At 38.0% G+C, this 21,756-nt stretch overlaps 1 protein-coding gene across 2 annotated transcripts; it reads left to right on the forward strand.

Moving 5' to 3' along the window:
* The first annotated feature begins 1,429 nt into the window (after positions 1-1,429).
* Positions 1,430-21,539, forward strand: LOC102786407 (ceramide transfer protein-like). 2 transcript variants are annotated; one of them, XM_006804746.3, is made up of 18 exons: positions 1,430-2,103; positions 3,549-3,683; positions 10,079-10,195; positions 10,340-10,405; positions 13,095-13,202; positions 13,387-13,525; positions 14,283-14,366; positions 14,845-15,002; positions 15,090-15,182; positions 15,268-15,354; positions 15,466-15,558; positions 16,607-16,702; positions 16,892-17,024; positions 17,538-17,608; positions 17,747-17,875; positions 17,995-18,124; positions 19,241-19,377; positions 19,488-21,539. In XM_006804746.3, the coding sequence occupies exons 1-17, from the start codon at positions 1,993-1,995 to the stop codon at positions 19,366-19,368; spliced, it is 1,878 nt and encodes a 625-aa protein (XP_006804809.2). In that variant the 5' UTR covers positions 1,430-1,992; the 3' UTR covers positions 19,369-19,377; positions 19,488-21,539. The 2 variants fall into 2 exon arrangements, with proteins under 2 accessions (XP_006804809.2, XP_006804810.2); XM_006804747.2 differs by having other exon boundaries at positions 13,390-13,525.
* The last annotated feature ends 217 nt before the right edge of the window (positions 21,540-21,756 follow it).

Here is a 21,756-nt window from a genome sequence, read left to right on the forward strand (position 1 = left end):
TCTTACACATTTTTCCAATGAAAATACTCAGTTCTTCCTGTCTCACAAGGTTAAAGTACAGATAAAAATTTAATTGTGCGAACAGAACATATGAAAATAAATGCTTTAAAATGGCTCTGTTAAAAAGATTGCGATAAAATAATTCAATATCAGAAATTGCTTTCTGTAAAGACTGATAAGCAAATTCACTTTACTATAATGACTGCAGCAGTGATATAGCTGTTGAAAATATGTCTAAAGGTTGAAGCTTCCTGCCACTCAGATTTTTCCCTCTAATGGAAGAGAATAGTTGGATTGTGCTCCTAACAGGAGTCTTGTGGTTTCGAAGTCTCATGGTTTCATGAAAATGCATCCAACTCAAAAAAAAACCCATGACATGGTTCTTTTCTCCTCTCCTCTTTCCTTTCCTTCCCTTCCCTTTCCTTTCCTTTTCTTTCCTTTCTGTAACTGACAAAACTGCTGTTTGAATTTCACATGACAAGGCCTGATAGTCTCAGATAGATATATTGCCTAAGGATTATCATATGACTCAGGGTTGCCATAAGTACAGGTCTGTACAGGCTTATATCAAACAAGAAGAGGAGGGGGAAGGGATTTCTTATGAATGAATGTGTTATGCCATGTGGAATAAGCAACTAGAATTAGAGTGTTCAAATTCAAATTCAAATTTTATTTGTCACACACACAACCATACACAGTATGACATGAGGTGAAATGCTTGTAGCTGTGCAATGCAATGCCCGACCATTAAATGACAGTGGTTTTACAGTATTTACAATTTACAGGTTATACAAAATTTACAGATTTAACTGTAAATTTAATTTACAGTAAAAAAAATGTGCAAATAGCAGAAAGAGATTATAAATTATAGGAAGTGTGCATGAAGAAAAACCAGAGTGCGTGTGGTGATGTGATGTGTGTGAGAGTCCAGTCTTATAGTGATGTGATGTGTGTGAGAGAGTCCATTCCTACACCTGGTTCAGGGCCCGAATAGCCTGGAGGAAGAAGCTCCTCCTCATTCTCTCTGTTATGACATTAAATAGTTTATCCAGACTATTTTGTTTTATATGTTAAATTGTATTTTCTTCATTGGGCTGTATTAACTAATTATCTTGTTATGGAAGACTAATCAATTGAGGAAAAGTATAATGTATTTGCATCTGATTTACAAGATAATAAAGGCTAACTATACAATATATTAAAAATATTTGTGATTAAAGCCTCAACCTTGTTACACTTATTAAAAACTATTTTCTCCTCAGCACACCTTAGGCTGTTTTCTTTTCTCGAACTCCGGAGTGTATTTTTTAGCCCTTCTAAATGTATTTTCAGTAAGCTACTATAAAAAAAAGTGGGCGGGGCCTGTTTCCTGTTAGGAGGGGATTTGATGACGTGACTTCAGCCAGCGCCCCTGCGCACCACACAATTGAGAACAGGCGCTCTAGCACGAACCTAGAGGAAGCCCCAGACGTCAGTTGAACATGGCGTTGAGCTGGATAGCTGTCACAAACGTACATAGGAAAACAAGCGCTGTAAGGGCCACGGCGTTTTTCTGAAACTCTACTGCGGATTAGTCGTAAATACTGACGCTATCTTGACCACGTTTATCTGCTTTTCATCCGAGTCCCTTATTTCTGGGACTCATTGAACGCTGAAGAAAAGGGCGGTAGAGCGGTGTTGACAGCTAAGGTACCGGACTCAGCTAACGTTGATCTCTGTCAGAAAATGTGTTGAAACCTCCTTTGCTAACTAACGTTTACTAGCTGGGAGCTAGCTGTTGATTTTGTGTGTCCTAAGATATTAGTCAGTCGATAAGAGCGCAACATGGTTCTATAAACTGTTGCTCGTTTTTTCTTTCTTTTTTTTTTTGGTTTTGTTTTGTTTATTGTTTGTTTTTTCGGGTCCAAGAAACTCGGCTACTATATTGTCATTCCAAACCTAACGTCATATGCCAGGTTTGTGTCCCCGGTGTTAGTGAGATAGGTTAAGAAAATGTCAGATAATCAGAGTTGGAACTCCTCCGGTTCTGAGGAAGATATAGAGCCTCGAGAGGAGCCTGGACATCCCATTGGCATCGCCGAGTTCAGCGGATACCTTAGTAAGGTAAGTCACGTTTGAAAGCCTTTTTTATGTATTTATTTTCCTCGCTCAGTTTCGCTGTCATGTCCCGTGGGTCTAAGTGGCACAGCTGTGTCCGTATACGTATCAGGAAAAAATCTCGGTAATGTGGTGACAAATCGTGGTATGTCTCCTTTAGGAAAAGGTTATCCAGTGAATCCGCCCAACAACATTTCCATCAACGTTATAGCTATATCACACCAGTAATCCCTCTGAAGTAAAAGGAAAGCCCCCAGTGAAACCAGATGACCAGCTAGTGTAATGCACAGGTCTTGTAGCCCTCAAGCTACTAGATGTAAAATTTATTTAAAGCCTGTACTGTAAAGCAATTCAACAAAACGTTTGCTTAGTATAACTAGACTAGTATTATTGTTCAACTGTCCTGGTTTTCTTTAGTAAAGGGACTGTTAAGTCTTTCGGTAGACAAAGTCTAATCTCTGTAACCTATTTTGCCATATGGTTTTGCTCATGTGTGTCACCCTTTTTTGGGCAAATTGAGCAAGGTTTAAATTTGTTAAGCTGCTGACAAGCTAATGTGGTAATCTCACTGTACACAGGCTGTCTCTGAACAGATCGCACGCTGACCTGCTAACCAAGCATATTGTGCGATTAAGCAGATCTGTAACCAGATGAGCTCACCTGTTAAATCGAACTAAGCTATACATACGTCATAGGTCTTGAGGTTTAATGAGTCTAAACCTTAGATTAAATTCTATGTGTCAGAATGTTTTTTATGGAAAATTTAAGTTTGTTTTGATTTATTCAGTCCCCTACTGTGAAAATGCTTGCTGTTTTAGTGCAGTCTAATACCACAGAAACTATCTTGTTCAGATGGTACCAAACAGCAGTACAACTGCCAGCATCGGTATCTAGCATTTTGGCTAGATCACTCCTCATGGAGCCAGAACAGCTCAGTCCCATCTTGATCTACAGATCAGTCCATCCCACACATGCACAATTGGACTTAGATGCTTGGTATTTGAATGTTATCCTTGAACAGTTTTTACAGTTTGTGCAGGTAGTCCGCAACAGTGTTAATGCACATGGTAGCTGTAAAAGTAACATCCTTATTAATAGACCTGAGGTCTCCAAGGAGAGCATTATGCTTCTTAAGCCTGCAGGCCTTTTTCCTAAGTGCATTCGGTAGGTAGCAGTCTCTTCCCCAGGTAAACAGCTCACTTGGCTGTCCTCATGAAGTAAAAGAAAACACAATCTATTAGGGCAAGTCACCTTGTTCAATTGCTCTAGGGTCCAGTTCTGGGTGTTTTGTGGTTGAAAGTGGTCAGCTTGAGCACTTGGCTGAAAAGTAGCCATGAAGTTTTTAGCAGTTTGTGCTACAGTAGCTCTTCAGTAAGGCTGAAGTTCAACTGTTTGAACTTTCTTGTCCCCCAGTATAGAAAAGTATTGACGCTGCTCATTTTTATTTTCAGTGGACAAACTACATCCACGGCTGGCAGGACCGTTGGGTTGTGCTGAAAAACAACACACTGAGCTACTACAAGTCTCAGGATGAGACAGAGTATGGCTGTCGGGGTTCCCTCTGTCTTAGCAAAGCTGTTATTACTGTGAGTACTGCATTTGTAATTTACCAGAGGCGACTGATTACTGACCAGCTAAAGTTGTGAAACTTGTGCAAATGTGGTCCTTACAAAACATCTTGCAAGAATGGCTGCTCTTGTAACACTTCACTAAGAACTACATCATGTGACTCTCATTCTTGTGCAACTGTAATTAGGATAGACCAAAAAAATACATCTCCAAGCTGTTAGAAGCAGAGATCACCATGCTCATCAGATCTTTCATATAATCCTGTCAGAGAAATTTATATTCCCACTCTTTCACCTTTCATCTTTTCTCACTGGGATCCCGAGGTCAGCTCTTTCTGACTTGCTCTTTCCAAACAGTAACAGGGGAAATGAATAAGTTATTGTTTCTAGGCAACGCTTTGCTATTAGATCTGTTTGTTCAGCTTTAACCATTCCCAGCACATGTAAAAATTAACTTTTGCACAGCACTCTCTAGGGAATTAGCTTCTCACTCCAGTGAAAACATACCCCATATTTTTGGAAAAATAGCAGGTGATGTCCATTCACAGACAGTTATTGCAGTGTAGTGACAGGCGTGTTACTTACTTAGTTTATGCCATCTATTGAGTAACACGCTTCATTGCATTGATTTAGTTAGCCATATTTACAATTACACCATACTCACCGGTCAAATGTTTACAGTTTTCTGACTTCTTCCTTTTGCCATTTCTGTTATGGGCTCAAAATCAAAATTTTACATTGGAATAGAAACAAACTGAAGGTTAAAAATGTTCCACATAACAAAACATACATGAATGTCATGTCTGCATACTATGGCTGCAACTAAAGATTATTTTGGTAGTTGACTAATGTACCAATTTGAAAATAATCAAACGTATTTTTAAAATTACTCAATAGAACATCAGAACAAAAATGAAATAAATAACATTAAATAATACAAATTACAGTGCTAGTAGTATTTAAAAAATAATAATGTGCAAATACAAAAGTTAAAAAAATGGCTTCTGTCAATAAGCTTAAATAAAGCTTCAAATCAAATAAAAAGGATTTTATTTTCCAGCCCAAAATAACAAGTTTCCAGATGATTCAGTTCATGAATTCATGAATGCCGTGGACGTGCTCTGGAGTGAGGCTTGCTCTTATCTTTGAAATAATGTTCCCAGCTGCTGATAACAATCCTAAAGATGCTCTGTCATGACTTCAGCCATTTGAGAAGTGCATAAGCCTCTTTACAGGATAAACTTATCTATACACCTGTGCTTAATACTAGTAAAACAGAATTAGAATAGATCATTACTAATCACAAATCTTGTTATATATCATAGTTTCTCAGATGGTGTAGTGTTCAAATATGGTCCAACACACAAGTTAACGACCTAATGTTAGCTGGAAGAGATTTACTATTCAGAATAAATGCTAATATTATTGTGAAGGGGAAAAAGGAGGGGGAAAACTAGGAGACAGTGTAGCTGCTTCTGTTTAATGGTTCAGTGTCATCAGTTATGCAAACTGCATACACATTATATCTTTATTCCAGAGGGAAGTAACGGAAGTCTATGTTGCACTCCTAACAGATTTTTTTCAGGGTAATGACAGTTAAGAGATTTTGCTTAATGCATTATTTTGTGTGTGTGTGCGTGTGTGCGTGTGTGTGTGTGCGTGTGCGCGTGTGTGTGTGTGTGTTTGAGACTATTTCTCTCTTGGGGTCAGTTTCCATAGTATCAATATTAAGTTTTGGGTAAACCAAACAAGACTCCTCCAGTAACTCATCAGCTCATTCATAGTGTTGGCATTGATTCTTTGGTGGTGTATAAATTATAGTTTGTTATAAATGCTTTGACTATGACAAATTCTCAAGCAGTGAAACTGATAAAGGCTTACAGTTAAATCTCTGATATTAAAGCATTGTGTGGAATCGATAAGGAACTTCTTCTATTATCCTTTAATCACCTGCTAACTTTTATTAGCTCAAGATTTATTTCTGAGTCGGTCTTTTTTCTGTTTGTTGACTTGGTCCTGAACTGTTTTGTCATGTTGTTCCAAGTTGTGGTTATAATGTGATTGTAGGATAAGTGTATCTACAAAGACTGACATGAACATTGCCATTTTTAGCTCCATGGTCAGTTAATAAGCACACTGACCTACTTAGAATCTCTCACTGGTATTGGTGAGCAGTAGATGTTTTTATCTGTATGAGGTAAATGCAAAAATGGATGGTGACATCCTGGGTCTTTCTGCAATGGTATTTATGTCACAATGAACCACTTGAAAGGGTTGGAGAAAGAGAAGAAGTTAAATAGACCAATGCCAGTGAAGCTTTGCAAGGTGCCTTTAGCCAGCAAGTGTGTCTCTTCCTGATAGTGTGTGACTTCCTTCACTCTGTGGATCATGATGACAGTGAAGAAACATGTGCCTTATTGTGTAAGTAACTAACAAAAATGTTCATGGCATCATTCACTCTTGCTGATTTAGCTTTCCTTTTCCCTTTGACCACTTGGTGAGTCAATGCTTCCTCTACTATGACTGTAAGTGAATCCTGTTTTGGTCCCAGACAGATGCAGAAAAATGTTCCTGGCACTTGGTCTTTAGTTTAGTGTTGAAGGAATAAGAACATATTATATATATTGTGTTGTTATATGTCTGAAGTTCATTTAGGTGGAGAATTAATATATTGTTTTGATTACATTTAGCTCTTTCAAAGTTTAGTAGGGTGTTTCAGAGTTATAGTGGTTTCACTCCCTCCTTTTTTTCTTCTACTGAATTGTTGTGACTTCTTTTCTTGTACTCCTATTCATGGAGTTTGGGAGTTTGTGACTGCAGACACGTACACCAGCTAAAAAGAGGTTAGATGGGAGAGGACAGAAAGGGACGCTTTTTGGTGCTTTGTAGGAAGTTTATATTTATAAGAGAATAGAGACAGGGTGGGGCTGTTTTCCCTCATCATTTTCATGACCAAACCATAAATATTTTAGCTGTAAATAAGTTCATAAAATGTAGTTATTTATCTACCGTGCTGGGTGGAAAACTACTAAACAAATAAGATTCTTATTCCACTTGTATAATAGTCTCTGATACTAATTCACACACACACACACACACACACACACACACACACACACACACACACACACACACACATAGATGGATGGATATCTATAGCTAGAGATAGGTGTGGGAATTATAAAGTACAGTAGCAATTCACATAAAGGCAGGGATTGTGGGGGATGCTGCCAGAGGCTTTTGGCAGCAAACACAGGCAAGGAGAACGGCACAATACCCTGAATAAAAAGAATCAAAAGAATCGCTGAAATAATCACTCACTAACACTCCCTCTTAAAGGCATCACTAATGGTCACAACCTGCTATTTGTCCCAGATAGATTTCTAAATATCTAGGTTAAATAGTGAAAGTAACATTATGAGGCAAAGAGAACTGCATGTTTGATCCAACCTTTATTAGATATTGGCCTTTGAAGATGTAAAAACAAAGTATCGATTTGTCAAGGGACCTTCAGAGCTTTACTGCAGTCACATCTAAAATATCCATCCCTTTGTTTAATGCCTGTTTGTTCTGTTCATGGTCACAGGGGACTAATAAGGTAATAGACTCTGGACAACATGTATTCACTAGACCTTCATATTCACTTTGATAGTTGATTCATCAAACTGCACAAATAAACTGACACAGAATAAACAGTCCATGCACTTTTATTTAATTGTTTTTTTTAGTCTGTTTGCCTTTCTCATGCGACTGTGGCTGTGTTTGTTGTCAGCATGCCGTGTCATCTTGTGAAAGAGCATGTCAGAAATTGATTTTTTTTTTTTGTTTCCCTTGGATCCAAGTAACTTCTCAGACTTGGTGCAGGTTCCTATTTGCCATGATTATCTGTTAGTAGGCCAACATCCAGCAACCAGATGTCACCAGAATCCAGATTTATACACTTCCAAGTTTTGTGCATGACTGCAACCAGCTCTCTCACGTGTGTTTCCATAGTTTTAGTATAGTATAGTTGTAGTAGATAAGCAATAGTAGTGGGGGAGCTTTTAACAAGTGATTTTTCTCAAAAAGAGTCATTGCTTATATGGAGGTTAATCGTTTAGATTAATTTAGATATATGAAAAATGCAAAGACAACAACTACTTGTGATTTCTGCAGGTTTGAATCCAGTCCTTTGTTTCTTTTAACTGATACAGGGTCAAGGATGCCACATGCTTGCTTCCTTCCTTGTATTTGTTTCCTCTTCACATGTGTCTCTGTGATGGCTGTTGGTTTTATGTAAGTGCTGCTGGTAACTCCTAAATGAGCGTTTGATTAGGAGGGCATTCAGTATTCACTCAGATGCTGTGGTATTGACATTGAGCATCTGCTCTTGGCCCCAGTGCTGCTCAGATGCCAGGCAATATAGTCAAATCACACTCTTCCAATGAAATCTACTTAAATTCCCTGTAGTGGGCCATTTCTTACTCTGCCAATGGACTCAAGCATTCTGCAGTTAAGCTCAAGCCATCTCTAAGCGTATTAGATCACACAAGAGCAAAGTATGGCCAGTAAACTGTCTTAGACTGGGGTGCTATGTAATAAAATCAAATAAAAATGAAATCCACAGACCAAAAATCATGTTAATGGTGATTTCAACAAATCAATCCGTCAGCTATTTTTAACGGAGAGGTTATTATACGGAAGAGTTGCACATTAAATCTTGTTTTACTGTGAAGAGGGACAATAAAGGAATTCTATCCAGTTCATCTGTCCCTTGGACTGTATGTTTCAGTATCACACAACATGCCAGACTGCCAGTCTTAGATTGTCCTGGGACATTAATATTCTAGGAACGTATTGATGCAGAGCTGTATTAGGGTTGAGTCTATCAAGACAAAAGAAGTTAGATTTTTTTTTTTTCACTGGGAAATATTTGACTGCTCTTTGGAAACAAATGGAACTGTCTGCCTTGAGTTCACATTTATAACATAAGTGTATGCGCACTAAGTTTCACTCATGACGTGTGCAGTGGTACATATTTGACAATCAGTCCGATATAAACTACTACTTTAGAAGTTGATGCACCATGTAATCGTTTTATTTAAGTAATCTCTTCATTGTGACGACATGTTTCAACTCATATGTCCCAGTGTGTTGCCCTTTGCTTACTTTACCTTAGTATGAACTATTTCCAAAAAAAAAAAAAAAAAATTGCTCATCCTTGTATTAGACAGTGAGCTCATAATTGCTCGTAAATGTATGTAGCTCTATGTAGCTTGGTTCACAGAATTAAAAAAATACTTTATAGTAGTGTTAATGTGTTATAGATTAAATGGAGTTCATAGATTGGAATAATCAATTAAGTAAAATTACAATGTTTGCCCTCACAAGTTGATATTGATTCAGTGACCCAGGAAATCGATAATTGCATTAATTAAACACTAAAACTGTTAACTTCAATCACTTTTTCTCCCTGGAAAAAAAAATCATGGAAATGAAGTCTTTGCAGTGTTGGATCCCCTTATAGCCCTCCATTATAAAGGACTAAATTTGTTACATTTATTACAAACACAATAAATACAGCTTACAGATGTGTTTATTTTATTGTGGCGAGCATACGGAAGGAGAGATTTTTCTTTCTTTCTATTAAACTGCATTTCTGTTCATTAAGTATTTTCATTTCTCTGTGCCCTCTAACTTCTATCTGTGACTCTTTAAACAAGCCAGGCTTTTACTCATACTACCCTTTGCGATTAGACGTTGAAAGCAGTTTAGCCTTGGGACTTAACTGCCGAAGTGTCCTTTCACAAGGTCTGATGCTACATATGTAAATGCCATCATTACCTCTTCCATTACTGTCACACAAAGTCTGGTTGCATGCAACACCAACACAGTGGATTTGCAGTTCTGACAGTATACTGGAGAGCTATTAGGAGTGTGCTCCATTGTGCAAAAATGCTTTACAAGGCCAGTTATCTGCCATTGCTCCACCTGTAATACACCATTTTAAAATTGAGACTTCTGTGCCTGTCATGCACTCTTCTTTGTCTTCCATCACTTTGCGATATATAGATTGGTCTAAACTAAAGACAGGCTATTATTAAAGGAAACGCAGGAACAGATTGTTGCCCACCATGTAACATACAAGGGACAGCTCAGCAGTTTGCTTTTGGACTGTCTTTTTAATAGCTACTTTCATGGGTGACCACCCCTCACATATGCCTCGCTGTGCACTCCTAAACAGGAAAGTCAGCTGGTTTTCCTGTTGGATTGAAAAGAACATGAAAGCAAATTCTGAATTTTATGGCTATATCACTACAGATATCAAGTCAGCTTGGTTCCCATAACTGGCCTCATTTACGAGAATCTCACACACTGATTAACCTAGTTTTTGTCCTATATTCTTTTTCTGTGTGTATATGTTTTTTTTTCAGCCTCATGAATTTGACGAGTGCCGGCTGGATATGAGTGTAAACGACAGTGTGTGGTACCTCAGAGCTCAGGACCCCGAGCACAGACACCAGTGGATTGAATCGATTGAACTGCACAGGGTAAGTCTTTAATACAGCAGACCATGAACTGGTGTTATCAAAAGAGATCAAATTCTTGTCATATTTAGAGATGTCATCTCATTCAGAGATTTGTAAGTGTGTGTTTATTGTTTGCTTGTGTGTGTGCTTGTATGTATTTCTTAGAGTATCAGAGAAGGGAGGAGAGAGAAGGGAGGAGTCCAGGGAAGAATAATCATCCCTCCACCACTGGTGCGTTTGTTGGCAAAACCAAAGGAGTGTAGGAGCTCTTGTGCATTTGTCTGTAGCACAGTAGTGTTACAGCACGTGTTTCTGTTTGCACAAATTCATTATTTTTTATCCATAATTGTGTACTTTAATACTGTACTGTGTGGGCACTTTAATCCTAGACGGTTCTCTACTGGTGCGTAAGGGCTTTTTAACAAAGTAGGTATACATAGCTCAGTTATTCTAACACTGGAGTTAGCTGAGGCTTAGCACGATCCTTTTTCAAACACAGACACTGAACACAAAGGTAACTTGCTGAGGAAGCTGTTTGAAGAGCACAACTAAGATTTGTTTAAATCATTTTTGTTGACGTTACCCAGATATCTCAGATAACCCTTGACTATGCAATCTGTATTTTTTTTTTTTTTGCTTTGGCATCAGTGGCAGAGTGAATTTATACACTTTTAGAGTAGAAGTTTGTCGTTTACATGTTTTAGTGCATGGAGAGCAACAGTGGTAGCCAGCATATTTATTCCATGGATAAAAGACAGTAGTGGCTTTGAGGACACTCTTGTGTTTATATTTGTACATCCATACTACTCAATGTATGTCACATGTGTAAATGTGTTTTGCATTTTTTGCCACAAAGATAATTCTTTGTGGCATGTGTGATTTAGCATTTATGCCTGTGTTTAAAAAAAAAAAAAAAAAAAAAAAAAAAGGAAAGAAATCCCACAAACTAATTTTTAAATACAGATTTTGTGTGTGACTATTTAAAGGGGCCCTGCTACACTCATTTCCAATGCAATATTCCTTTACCACACCTTCTGCCTCTCTGCTTAAACACATGCTGCTCACACGTGGTACTTGATTTTAGGAAATCCCCCCCTCTTTACCCTCCTCCCCGTCTTCGATCATCTAAGCACCAGTGACTCAGACAAGAATAACAAAGAATGAATCTTGAGCATATACAAGCATACCCGGCCTTCCCACCCACAATGAGTCATTGCCTAAAACCCTTCTTCTTAGAAGGCCCCACTTCCCTGTCTAAACTACATTACTCATAGCACTTAGCAACCAGCGTCTCCAGGGAGACACAACACACTACAAGCTCAGGGATCAGTCATCTTACACTTTGAAAAAGTGACACATCCTAAAATGAAGCAACTCTTGTTCCTAGGATACTGTCAGTGTTTAGATAAACTATATTTGTTTTAAGTTCTGTATGTCCAGATATATGGCCTAACGTACTGTAATCTAATCTCTTGTATCTGCCTTTATACAATTATTTTATTATACTTATTCATTATTAGAAAATGATAAAGTCTGTTTCTGCTCAGGCAGAAGGCTTTCTATGAGGACCAGATGTTGCATCTTCTTTTTTTCCAATGAGCATGTTTATATGTATTCAGTGGGGCTGTAATCACCAGGCACACTAAATATTTGTACACCTATTATTTACCCTGCAGCATGCAACCTAATGACCTGTGCATGTGTGTGGGTCTTATTGACAAGGCATCCAACATCTGATACTTTATACTGTGTTAATTTGTATTTTCAGATTTTTATCCTACCATGGATAGAAACCCTCTACTTGCTTGGATAGTTACTTTTTTGTCATCAAACAGGTTAAAATGTCTTTATATAAACATTTAGCAAGGGCCATTTGTACTGGTTAAGTCAGTGGGGCAGCAGAATGTTGGCTAAAGGGCAAGCAGCAGTGACAGAAATCCATCTGAACACAGGCAGAGCTACTTCTGGTCACTGACCGACAGTAACCCCAAGCTCTTGTGCCTGTCATGTGCGTATACGTTTCATGCCCTCTGCTGGCTCAACTTGAAACTATCTTTTAAAGGGACGGGTACTGCAGCTCTTGTTTCTCGTCAGTGCAGCTGAACCTTTTCTCTGTGTTGTCATTACTGTCTATTTTGAGGGCCAGTTTATTATGTAAGAGGAAAATTGAACCAGCCTGGCTTACAGGAAGCCAGCTGATATTTCAGTTGTGCTGTCATGGTCACTAAAACCTTGTCACGTGCTGCTGTTGTCACTGTGTCTGAAACATTTTCACAACAACATTAAGTGTTGTTGTACCTGCTTGAATGTAATGTGAAAAGAATTTCAGTGTTTACTTACTGTATGTTGTTTTTCAAAGGATGACAACAATTTTTATTAAACCTTTTGAAGTTTAGAATAGTAGGACTAATGGTGACTACATCTGAATACTTTATAAGGAAAAAACTAAAAAGATACATATTTGTTTTTATAAAGAACTTGGTTAGTGTCTCTAATTTTGCTTAAAGGGGACCTATTAGTGTTGCAATATGCTCATATTAAATATGGCTTAAGTGTCAAATAGATCAGTGTATTTACACATAATTTCTGAGCTTTATGCTCATCCAGGTAAGTATATCCTAAAAAGTTGATTCTGTTCATCTGGACGTAGTATTTTCAACACCACATTAATACAATATAGTTTATTTATTTATTTATTTATTTTTACAATTAATTTTTATAGTCTTTTATCATTAACTGTTGTTTTCTGTATGTGTCTGATGTATTTGTTTGTTTGTTTGTTTTGGTCTTTTTTTTTTTTTTGTCTTCCTGGAATATAGTTGCTTTGCTTTACAGCTCTCCTGTTAAATAACTACAATCCATTTTCAAAGGTGTTGTAACAAACTAAATTGTTCACAGTTTGCTGTATTTATTTTTGCAGGCTGATTCTGGTTATGGCTCTGAGTCCAGTCTGCGGAGACATGGCTCTATGCTGTCTCTCACCTCAGCCACCAGTGGCTACTCTGCCACCTCCACGTCTTCCTTCAAGGTGAGTTTTCCTGGTACTGTTTACTCGAGCTGAGGAAGTCAGTGGGTACAGTCTTGGATCTGTACACATGAGGGCTCTATTTGTGATGTTTGGATAGTTGTAGATGCACAGGCTGATCATTTTTGTCTGGTTGCATGTTGATAATGTAAACTAAGGTTTATAGCTAAATCTGTTGTTTCTTCAGAAGGGTCACAGCCTGAGAGAGAAGCTGGCCGAGATGGAGACGTTCAGAGATATCTTGTGCAGGCAGGTGGACACACTGCAGAAATACTTTGATAGCTGTGCAGATGCTGTGTCCAAGGATGAACTGCAGAGGGATAAAAGTAAGAACCACAGCCACCCACACACCTACAAAACCATTGCTTTGGTGATCCAGTTTGGATATATATTTTGTCTTTTTAACATTTGAAAGAGAAAAAAAATCCACTTTGTCAGAGCGTTTTAAACTTTTTAAATCAACTTTCTTTTTATGTAGCTGGATTTAAATAGTTGATCATTTCGGGCAAAAAAAAAACAAACCCCCAAACATTTTCGTTTTCAGCTTCTCAAAAATGAGGATTTCTGGTTTTTTTTTCCCTTGAATGTATTCCCTTCATTTTACCAAAACTTTAGCATTCATATTTTACCTAGAACTGATGATAAATATTTGTTTAGGAGAAACCTGGGCTGGGTCTGGTAAGGAATGTGTTTATGTGCTGTGACTCACCCACCCCTCATACTGTCTTGGCTGGCTGAACATTTGTTCACGGCAGCCTGCACTGGGCACTGTCGTTGACTGCAGTGAATAAAGCTCTGCTTTTGTTCTCCTCACCTCCCTCTCTGCGCCTCTTTGCCTCTCTCACCCTGTTTTCATTCTGAAGATGAAACCGGACCATTGTCATGTTGTGCAGCACAGCAGCGATCTGTCAGTCTGATTTTATCTGTGCTGCAGCTTAAGTTGCAAATGGGCCACTAGGTGCTTTCCTGTTCTGTAGCCCTCACTTTCAGAAGGGTCCTGAAAGAAAAGACTTGCCTGTAGCAACACAAATTTCTTTGGTTTTCTTGTGTTTCCTCTGAATCTTTCTTATGTTTTTTTCCCAGTTGTGGAAGATGATGAGGATGACTTTCCCAACACCCGCACAGACGGAGAGTTTCTGCACAACAATAATGGCAGCAAAGAAAAATGTGAGTATTGCGGGCACTCTCTTTCAGAGAGCCTGTGAACTTGTTTTTAAATGTATTTCTGTCTAGATCACTGAAAAAATACCTAATATCAGGTTGTGATATCACATGTCATTTAGAGTTATCAAAGTTATTTGTTAAAATATTAAAAAATAACTTGTACCAAAAGCTGTTAACTTGCATATAAGAAAGCTCTGAGAAATAGCAGCCAGAGACCAATAGCCAGCATGCTGCAGGTTGTGAGTTGTAAGTTTCTACTTTCAGATCTGTCTGATGTCACTGAGAAAGGAAAGCTTTAGTATTGTCATCTCTGCTTTAATTGAGCCCATGTATTGTGAAACCTCTAGTAAGAAGAGGCTTTAGGAAGTCTAAAGCTTGCAAAATAGTTACATTTACTCAATTTTTTAAGGGACAAAGCCTTAAAAATTATGTTTATTTCTCATAGCATTTACTGTACTTCCTCTGCTCCTCTGATTTGCAGTGTTCCAGTCCTTGAATCCCAAAGGAATCAATGGCATAGATTTTAAGGGAGAGGCCATTACATTCAAGGCTACAACAGCTGGAATCTTAGCCACTCTGTCCCACTGCATCGACCTGATGGTGAAGAGAGAGGACAGCTGGCAAAAGAGACTGGATAAGGTTTGTAATCTCTGGCTCAACAGTGTCCAGATGAGTTTCATCTACAATTCTTGTTTCTTCAAATTTAGGCTTATTTTCTGTGTGTAGGAGATGGAAAAGAGAAGAAGAATAGAGGAAGGCTACAAATCAGCCCTCAATGAGTTGAAGAAAAAGTCTCACTTTGGAGGTCCAGATTATGAGGTAATGTGTAAATGTCATTCACAGTACAATATTAATAATGGCTTATAGGAGAGCCTTTCAGTTAATGTTCTCATTCTACTGGCAGGAAGGTCCAAACAGCCTCATCAATGAGGATGAATTTTTTGATGCAGTGGAAGCTGCTCTTGACAGACAGGACAAAATAGAAGAACAGGTAATCTAAATATCAGAGTACAGTGTACCATCAACTATTTAGATACACTAATTATACACTTAAACACTGTCAGGTCTGTGATTAAAAACACCTGTTTCTGTTTGTGTTTAGTCTCAAACTGAGAAGACAAGAATACAGAGATCTGACGCTGTTCCTCTTGAAGATGCCTATTCAAGCTCCGACACACACAGATTCTCCAACAAGGTTGTTAAACCCTTCACTCAGATGTCATTACTTGTCATCATCTGTGGACTCATTGTTTGCCATGATAGACTGTCGAATCCTCAGTAAATACAGATGCCCACTTCTTGAATAGGCATCTGCATTTACTGAGGATTTACTAGCAGCATGAAATGCAAGGTCTGATTTTTATTTGTGTCCAATGTCAGACTTGGTAGTACACAGAGAAAGCGCAAATGGGCTCTTAATCTTTTGTGAAAGAAATTCTGTGAATTTTAAAAAAACTTTAATGTTCCAGATTCTATCAGCTTCCGCATTTAGAGGTTTGATTAATTTTTGTTCACATTTCTCATTTGACTTTTCAATTTAATTTCCTTCATTTTGCTAAGGTGTGCCCGATTTGTAGATGTAGGCAATCCAGCATTACTACTAGAGAAATGACACAAAGAAAAACAAGCCTGTGCTCTTTAGTGCAGCAGGCAAATCAACTAATCATCCTCTGAAGAACGGATGGAAACTGGTAAATGGGCTGTGTGGGTTTTTCTGTTACAAACATCGATCATCAATAAGGCAGTTTTGTGGTTTCAGGACACTTTTCTTCATTTCCACTAACAGGGTGCTGTTCTGGAACCTTTTTGAGAACCAGAGCACATTTAGTGAATGTTACATAGCATTTCTAGAGGTTGGGTCCCTTCCTATTGGAAGAAAATCATGGTGGGCAGAATCTGAGAGTGACCTTTACTAATAATTGGTGAACTTGTTGTGGTAGCCCCTCACATATTGTTAAAAAAAAGCTACTCCTTCTTCCTGAACAACACCCAAGTCAGTCGATGTTTTTGCAGACTGGATGAAGGCACTGTACAGCTGTAATCAGTTTCTATTCATATTAATGATAATGAATTATTTCCAATGTTGATAAATGTTCTAAAAGTAGGAAGTTAATATTTTGTCTTTTAAGACATGGTTTTAAGTTTTTGTCCACATTCTGTTTTTATTAGCCATATATTTACTCTCAATCTTTTCAAACTGATCAGTATCATCTTTTCTTTTTGCTCCTGGCTTTGTGTTGTAGGTGGAGGAGATGGTGCAGAGTCACATGACCTACTCCTTGCAGGATGTTGGTGGAGACGCCAACTGGCAGCTGGTCGTTGAAGAAGGTGAAATGAAGGTATGAGGAAGATTTGAATGTAAAATGGTGCTCGCATGCGCGTTAACTTATTTTGAAAAGGTAAACTGAATTTGTTCTTAAAGTAACATTTATCTAAACCAGTTTATTGGATGACATGTGTTTAAGCCTCATTATATAAGAAAAAGTGATTATGTCTGGATTTCACATAAATGTGGCTTATGTATCCAGGTATACAGGAGAGAGGTAGAAGAAAATGGGATTGTACTGGATCCGCTGAAGGCCACTCATTCAGTAAAGGGGGTGACTGGTCATGAGGTGTGCCACTACTTTTGGGACACTGCCTACCGCAGTGACTGGGAGAGTAAGTTTGTGAACTTAAAATCAATTCAAGTCTAATTTCAGACAATTGTTGCTGTTGTAGTGGTGTGTGAAAAAAAGTGAACTCCAAATGTTCACTTTCATATTTATTTATTTTTTTATATACTCTTTGATCTGTGATTACAAAGAGAGCGGATATGAGATATGTGAGCTTAAGTTGTCTGTGTTTTCTTATTTGGTGGGTGTATCAGAAGCATTACACTATCAGCAGTGACAAACACTGCCATATTACAAGGAAAAGAGGATCCCTGTTTACAAGAAGCAGCCAATCAAAAGAAAGCTGGTTGAAAGGGAAGGGGGAGAGAAAATGATTTGTTTGAGATTGAGGCTGAACTTGAGGGCTGCACCAGAGCTCAGTCCTTATTTTAAACTGAATTGTGCAACACTAGTCCAGTAGACTGTGGAGGTGGGAACGAGTATAATAAACCCTCTTATAAATGTTATAGTTAATGGGTTTGATGTAATACTGCCTTTTTTTTTTTTTTGCTTCCTTTAGCTACCATTGAAAACTTTAATGTTGTGGAGACGCTGTCGGACAATGCAGTTATTGTATATCAAACACACAAGGTGAGAGCTACAAGCTGAGTATCAAACACTGTATGCAGTGAAGTACACTGTTTTAAGCTACTTAAATACCTCACCATTGATTAGAGCATGAATCATTCTTATCACATCTGAAACAACAAGAAAGAATTTGTGTTGCAGCGGGTGTGGCCTGCCTCTCAGAGGGATGTGTTATACCTTTCTGCCATGAGGAAAATTATGGCCAGCAATGAGAATGATCCAGACACCTGGCTGGTCTGTAATTTCTCTGTGGATCATGATAATGCACTGGTGAGCAGTCAAGCCTCCTGAAATCTGACACAAAGAGCTTCTTCTTTTAAAAAAATAAATAAATAAAAAATAAATGTGTAATGCTGACACATTTGTTCATTCTCGATCGCTTTCCACAGCCAACCAGCAGGTGTGTGCGTGCCAAAATCAACATTGCCATGATCTGCCAGACGCTCGTCAGTCCACCAGACGGAGATAAAGAGATCAGCAGGGACAACATCCTTTGTAAAATCACCTATGTCGCCAATGGTGTGTGTCACTGTTTTAGCCACAGCTGATGTTAGCAGTCAGGGTGCTGCTTAGTTTGTTTAGTGGGTTACTGTTGTTGTTTCTGCTGTTGTCTTTCTGTCCTTTTGGTTATTATTTTTTAACACAGTTCAACCATTAGAGGGAGACTGGTTTGTGGTTGTGCATCACTGCTGCGAGAGATTGTTCAGTCCTTTTCAGTGGTGTTATCTCCAGAAACTTTTAACTTCATTAGATACAGTTTAATTATTTGATCCCCTGCTAAATCTTTAAGTTTGCTCACTTATAAAGGCATGAACAGTCTCATTTTTATGAATCTGGTGTCCATGAATTTTGCATTTTCACCCAAACATTTAAAATCACCATTTGAGTTAGAATTTGAGTTTAACCAATATAAGTGATTGGTACCTTCATTTAAAACAGCCAATAAATGGAAATTTAAAAAGTAAAGAGATGAAAGAATCACTCTTCAAAGTGTCTTCCCTTTTTGGCAATACATGCTTAGAATGCTACAAACACAACAACCATCTGATCTGAGTAGAGAAGGGCGTGGTGTAAACAAGTTATCCATGACTTGTACAGTAAAATAATAAGTCTAGTAAGTGCACATAGTAAAAGTGAGGGAAATCGCTTTATGTTTGGTTTGTTTGAAAGAAAAAATATATAGTATTTGCATTAAAATCCCATATAGGTCGGGCTCTATTTAAAATTGTTAGTTCGTTTACTTTACAGCCTCTGGAAATGGCTGAGCACTTGGCAATAGCAGAAAGGAAGAACTCCTTTTTTAACAGGAACAGAGTTGTGGCTAAGGGAGGAGCAACAATCTGCCTTTTTCATTTTTTTAACATCTCGTTGAGTGCCAGATTTTTATGCCAACATCTTACTGCTGGGGCTCATATTTTTCTCTCTTTACCATAAAGTAGACTTTCTGCCAGCGGGCCCAAACAAAGAGCCATGCAAACGTAATGACTTTAAACTGAAAGCTACCTACATATGTTCACTAATTATGGTAGGTTATATCAATGCTTAATGTATGAAAATGGGGTTAACCATGATTCAGTGCTCTTTCTTTACTGTATGCTTGAAGCTGGAAATAATCTTTATGTCGTCTGTGTGCAGTGAATCCAGGAGGCTGGGCTCCTGCCTCTGTGCTCAGGGCCGTGGCTAAGAGGGAGTACCCCAAGTTCCTCAAACGCTTCACCTCCTATGTCCAGGAAAAAACTGCTGGCAAACCCATCTTATTCTGAAGCACACAGGCAAGACATCACACACAAGTGTTCCAATGTTTTGTGTGTGTTTTTTGCCACTGAATACTTGTTGACTACAAATGCAACAAATCAACACAAAGCATCTCCATTTTTTTCAGTGTTGAAACGCAAGGCCAGAACTTCACCTGAAGCTTTAAGCACACACTGTAAGCAAATTGTCAGCTGCTCTGTTGTCCTTAACAAGATTTATTAAAGTTCCCCTCAGGAAGGGGTTAAAGGGCTCCCACCCTTCCTGATTTCTGAATTCAAATAAAAATATGTTGACCTCAAATAATATAATCTCTGAAATGGGACTTCATTTAGAAAATGATGGCCTGCAGTCATTCAGACTTAAACGATTGTAACCCAGAAAGGATTTCCAAATGTCTCTCTTGAGAGATACCCGGCCAGCTGTGAGCCAGTTAGTTCTTGTCCCTGCAGCAGCACTTAATGCTATCTTTAACCCTCATTTAAGAGACTGAACTATCAGGTTGTCTCTGTTTAGAGAGAACAAATGATATAAATCTATGTTCTGTAAGGTTGTAAAAATAAACAGAAATGTTAGATAATTGAAATTAAATATTCAGCTCTGGTTCGATGTTTATTTTTTCAAATACCTAACTCGTACATTTACAGCTTTCCTTTAAGCTGCTCACATTTCCTAGTAAAACAACATAAATGATTTGAGCCAACTGTAATCTTTTCTAAAGGTTACAGAGGTCCAGAGGGCCGTCATTCACACATGACCCCTATGACATTAAAACTTGATCTGACTTGTGCTCTCTGATGAAGACGCCTCTTTTTGGTTCTGAAGGAGGGACAGGACATCATGTACGTTACCTGTATTGCTTTATAGTTACATCACTGTTAATATGTTGGAGTGTCTTTGAACATATTTCAAGTGTTTCATGAATTGTAATTAGTGACATTAGCATTTTTGCTGAAGATCTGCAAAGCTTTTTCTTTTTTTTTTTTTTTTTTTTTTTTTAAACTTGAGCCCAAATGCCTTAGTTTTCCAGCAAACTGTAGATCCAGACTTGGATAAAGAGGGTGCTCTTAGTGTACCCTTTGAAATCACTAGTGAAGTGCCTCATGGCTATGCTCCCCTTGTTAATGTTTAATTAAAGCTTGAATGAACCATGTGATATGTTACAGAAGGCTGGCAGGATGTTTTCACAAGTATTCTGAAGATTTCTGAATCATTTTTGGATTAATTTTACTAGAAGCCATCAACTTTTCTGTCAGGATTTCTGGGATTTAATTAATCAGTTAAAATGTCTTTGTATCATGTATTTTCTGTCTGAAGATGTCGATTGTACATGTACAGGACTGTTAAGTCTATAGAGTTAAGTAAGACTCTGCTTAGCTTAAGTAGAGTTTTTCTTATTAGTGACGCACCAAAATATCGGTACCTCCTGATATTGGCCTTGTTGGCCGATATAGTGACGTCATTTGCCGATATTTTCCCGTTATAGAACGCGGTGTGATGAAGAGATCCACGACTTTAAAATGAGTCGGTTCTTTTTATAATTGTTTGTTTCCCTGGGCAAAAGGGGAATAAATAACCAAAAAGACAAACTACTGGCACCAACCATTGCTGTTGGCCATATTGTTTTTGGTTCACAAGAAGTGCATCCCTGTTTTGTTTTGTTTTTTCTAGGAACAGTTTTCATGCAATACGTTGCTAAACATTTAAGTAAATGTAAAAATGTAAATGTTAAAAGCCAAGTTCTTTTTGTCAAGCACACGGGATGGATAAAGATTTATTTTCCCTACAAGTTTCAAATTTAAGATATCAGTATTGTTGCCAGGGTACTTCTTTTTTTTCTTCTTTTTTTAAGTTGCATTTTCACCTGTTGAGAGCACAGTGGGTTTTTTTCTTTGTTTTTCTGGGGTGGTGTCATTGGCAGATTTGTAGCTGTTTCAGGCTTCACACAAAAGCATTGAATTTTTTTCAAGCTCTTTGCTGAAAAATGTGTTGGAGATATAAAATGATGCTCAGCCACGCAGCTAAGAGTAACAACACCATGCTGAAGCTCATTCAGCTAAAACAGGCATTTGTAATACAGGTTTGTCAAATCCGAATGTAATTAATTTTTTTTTTTGTAAATCTGTTCATACTTATGCTGTGGGATCAACTTATAAATGTACTGTGATAACATGGCTCTGCCCTGTTTTTAAAGTGAAATAAATAAGTTTATCCTCCAGTTTGTAATGTTTGGGGTCATTTGTTGCCATTTTCTGTATTTTGTATGTCTATAACATAATTATGTTGGCTCCATAATGTAGTGGGTTACACATTTACCTAACAAGTGAAAGAGTCCTGATTTGATTCTTGGAGGAGACACTAAATCCCTTCGGGGTTGTATGATGAAGGGCATCCACTGC

The sequence above is a fragment of the Neolamprologus brichardi genome, chromosome 7, assembly GCF_056152115.1.
Source record: "Neolamprologus brichardi isolate AB-2024 chromosome 7, ASM5615211v1, whole genome shotgun sequence".
Taxonomy (NCBI): domain Eukaryota; kingdom Metazoa; phylum Chordata; class Actinopteri; order Cichliformes; family Cichlidae; genus Neolamprologus; species Neolamprologus brichardi.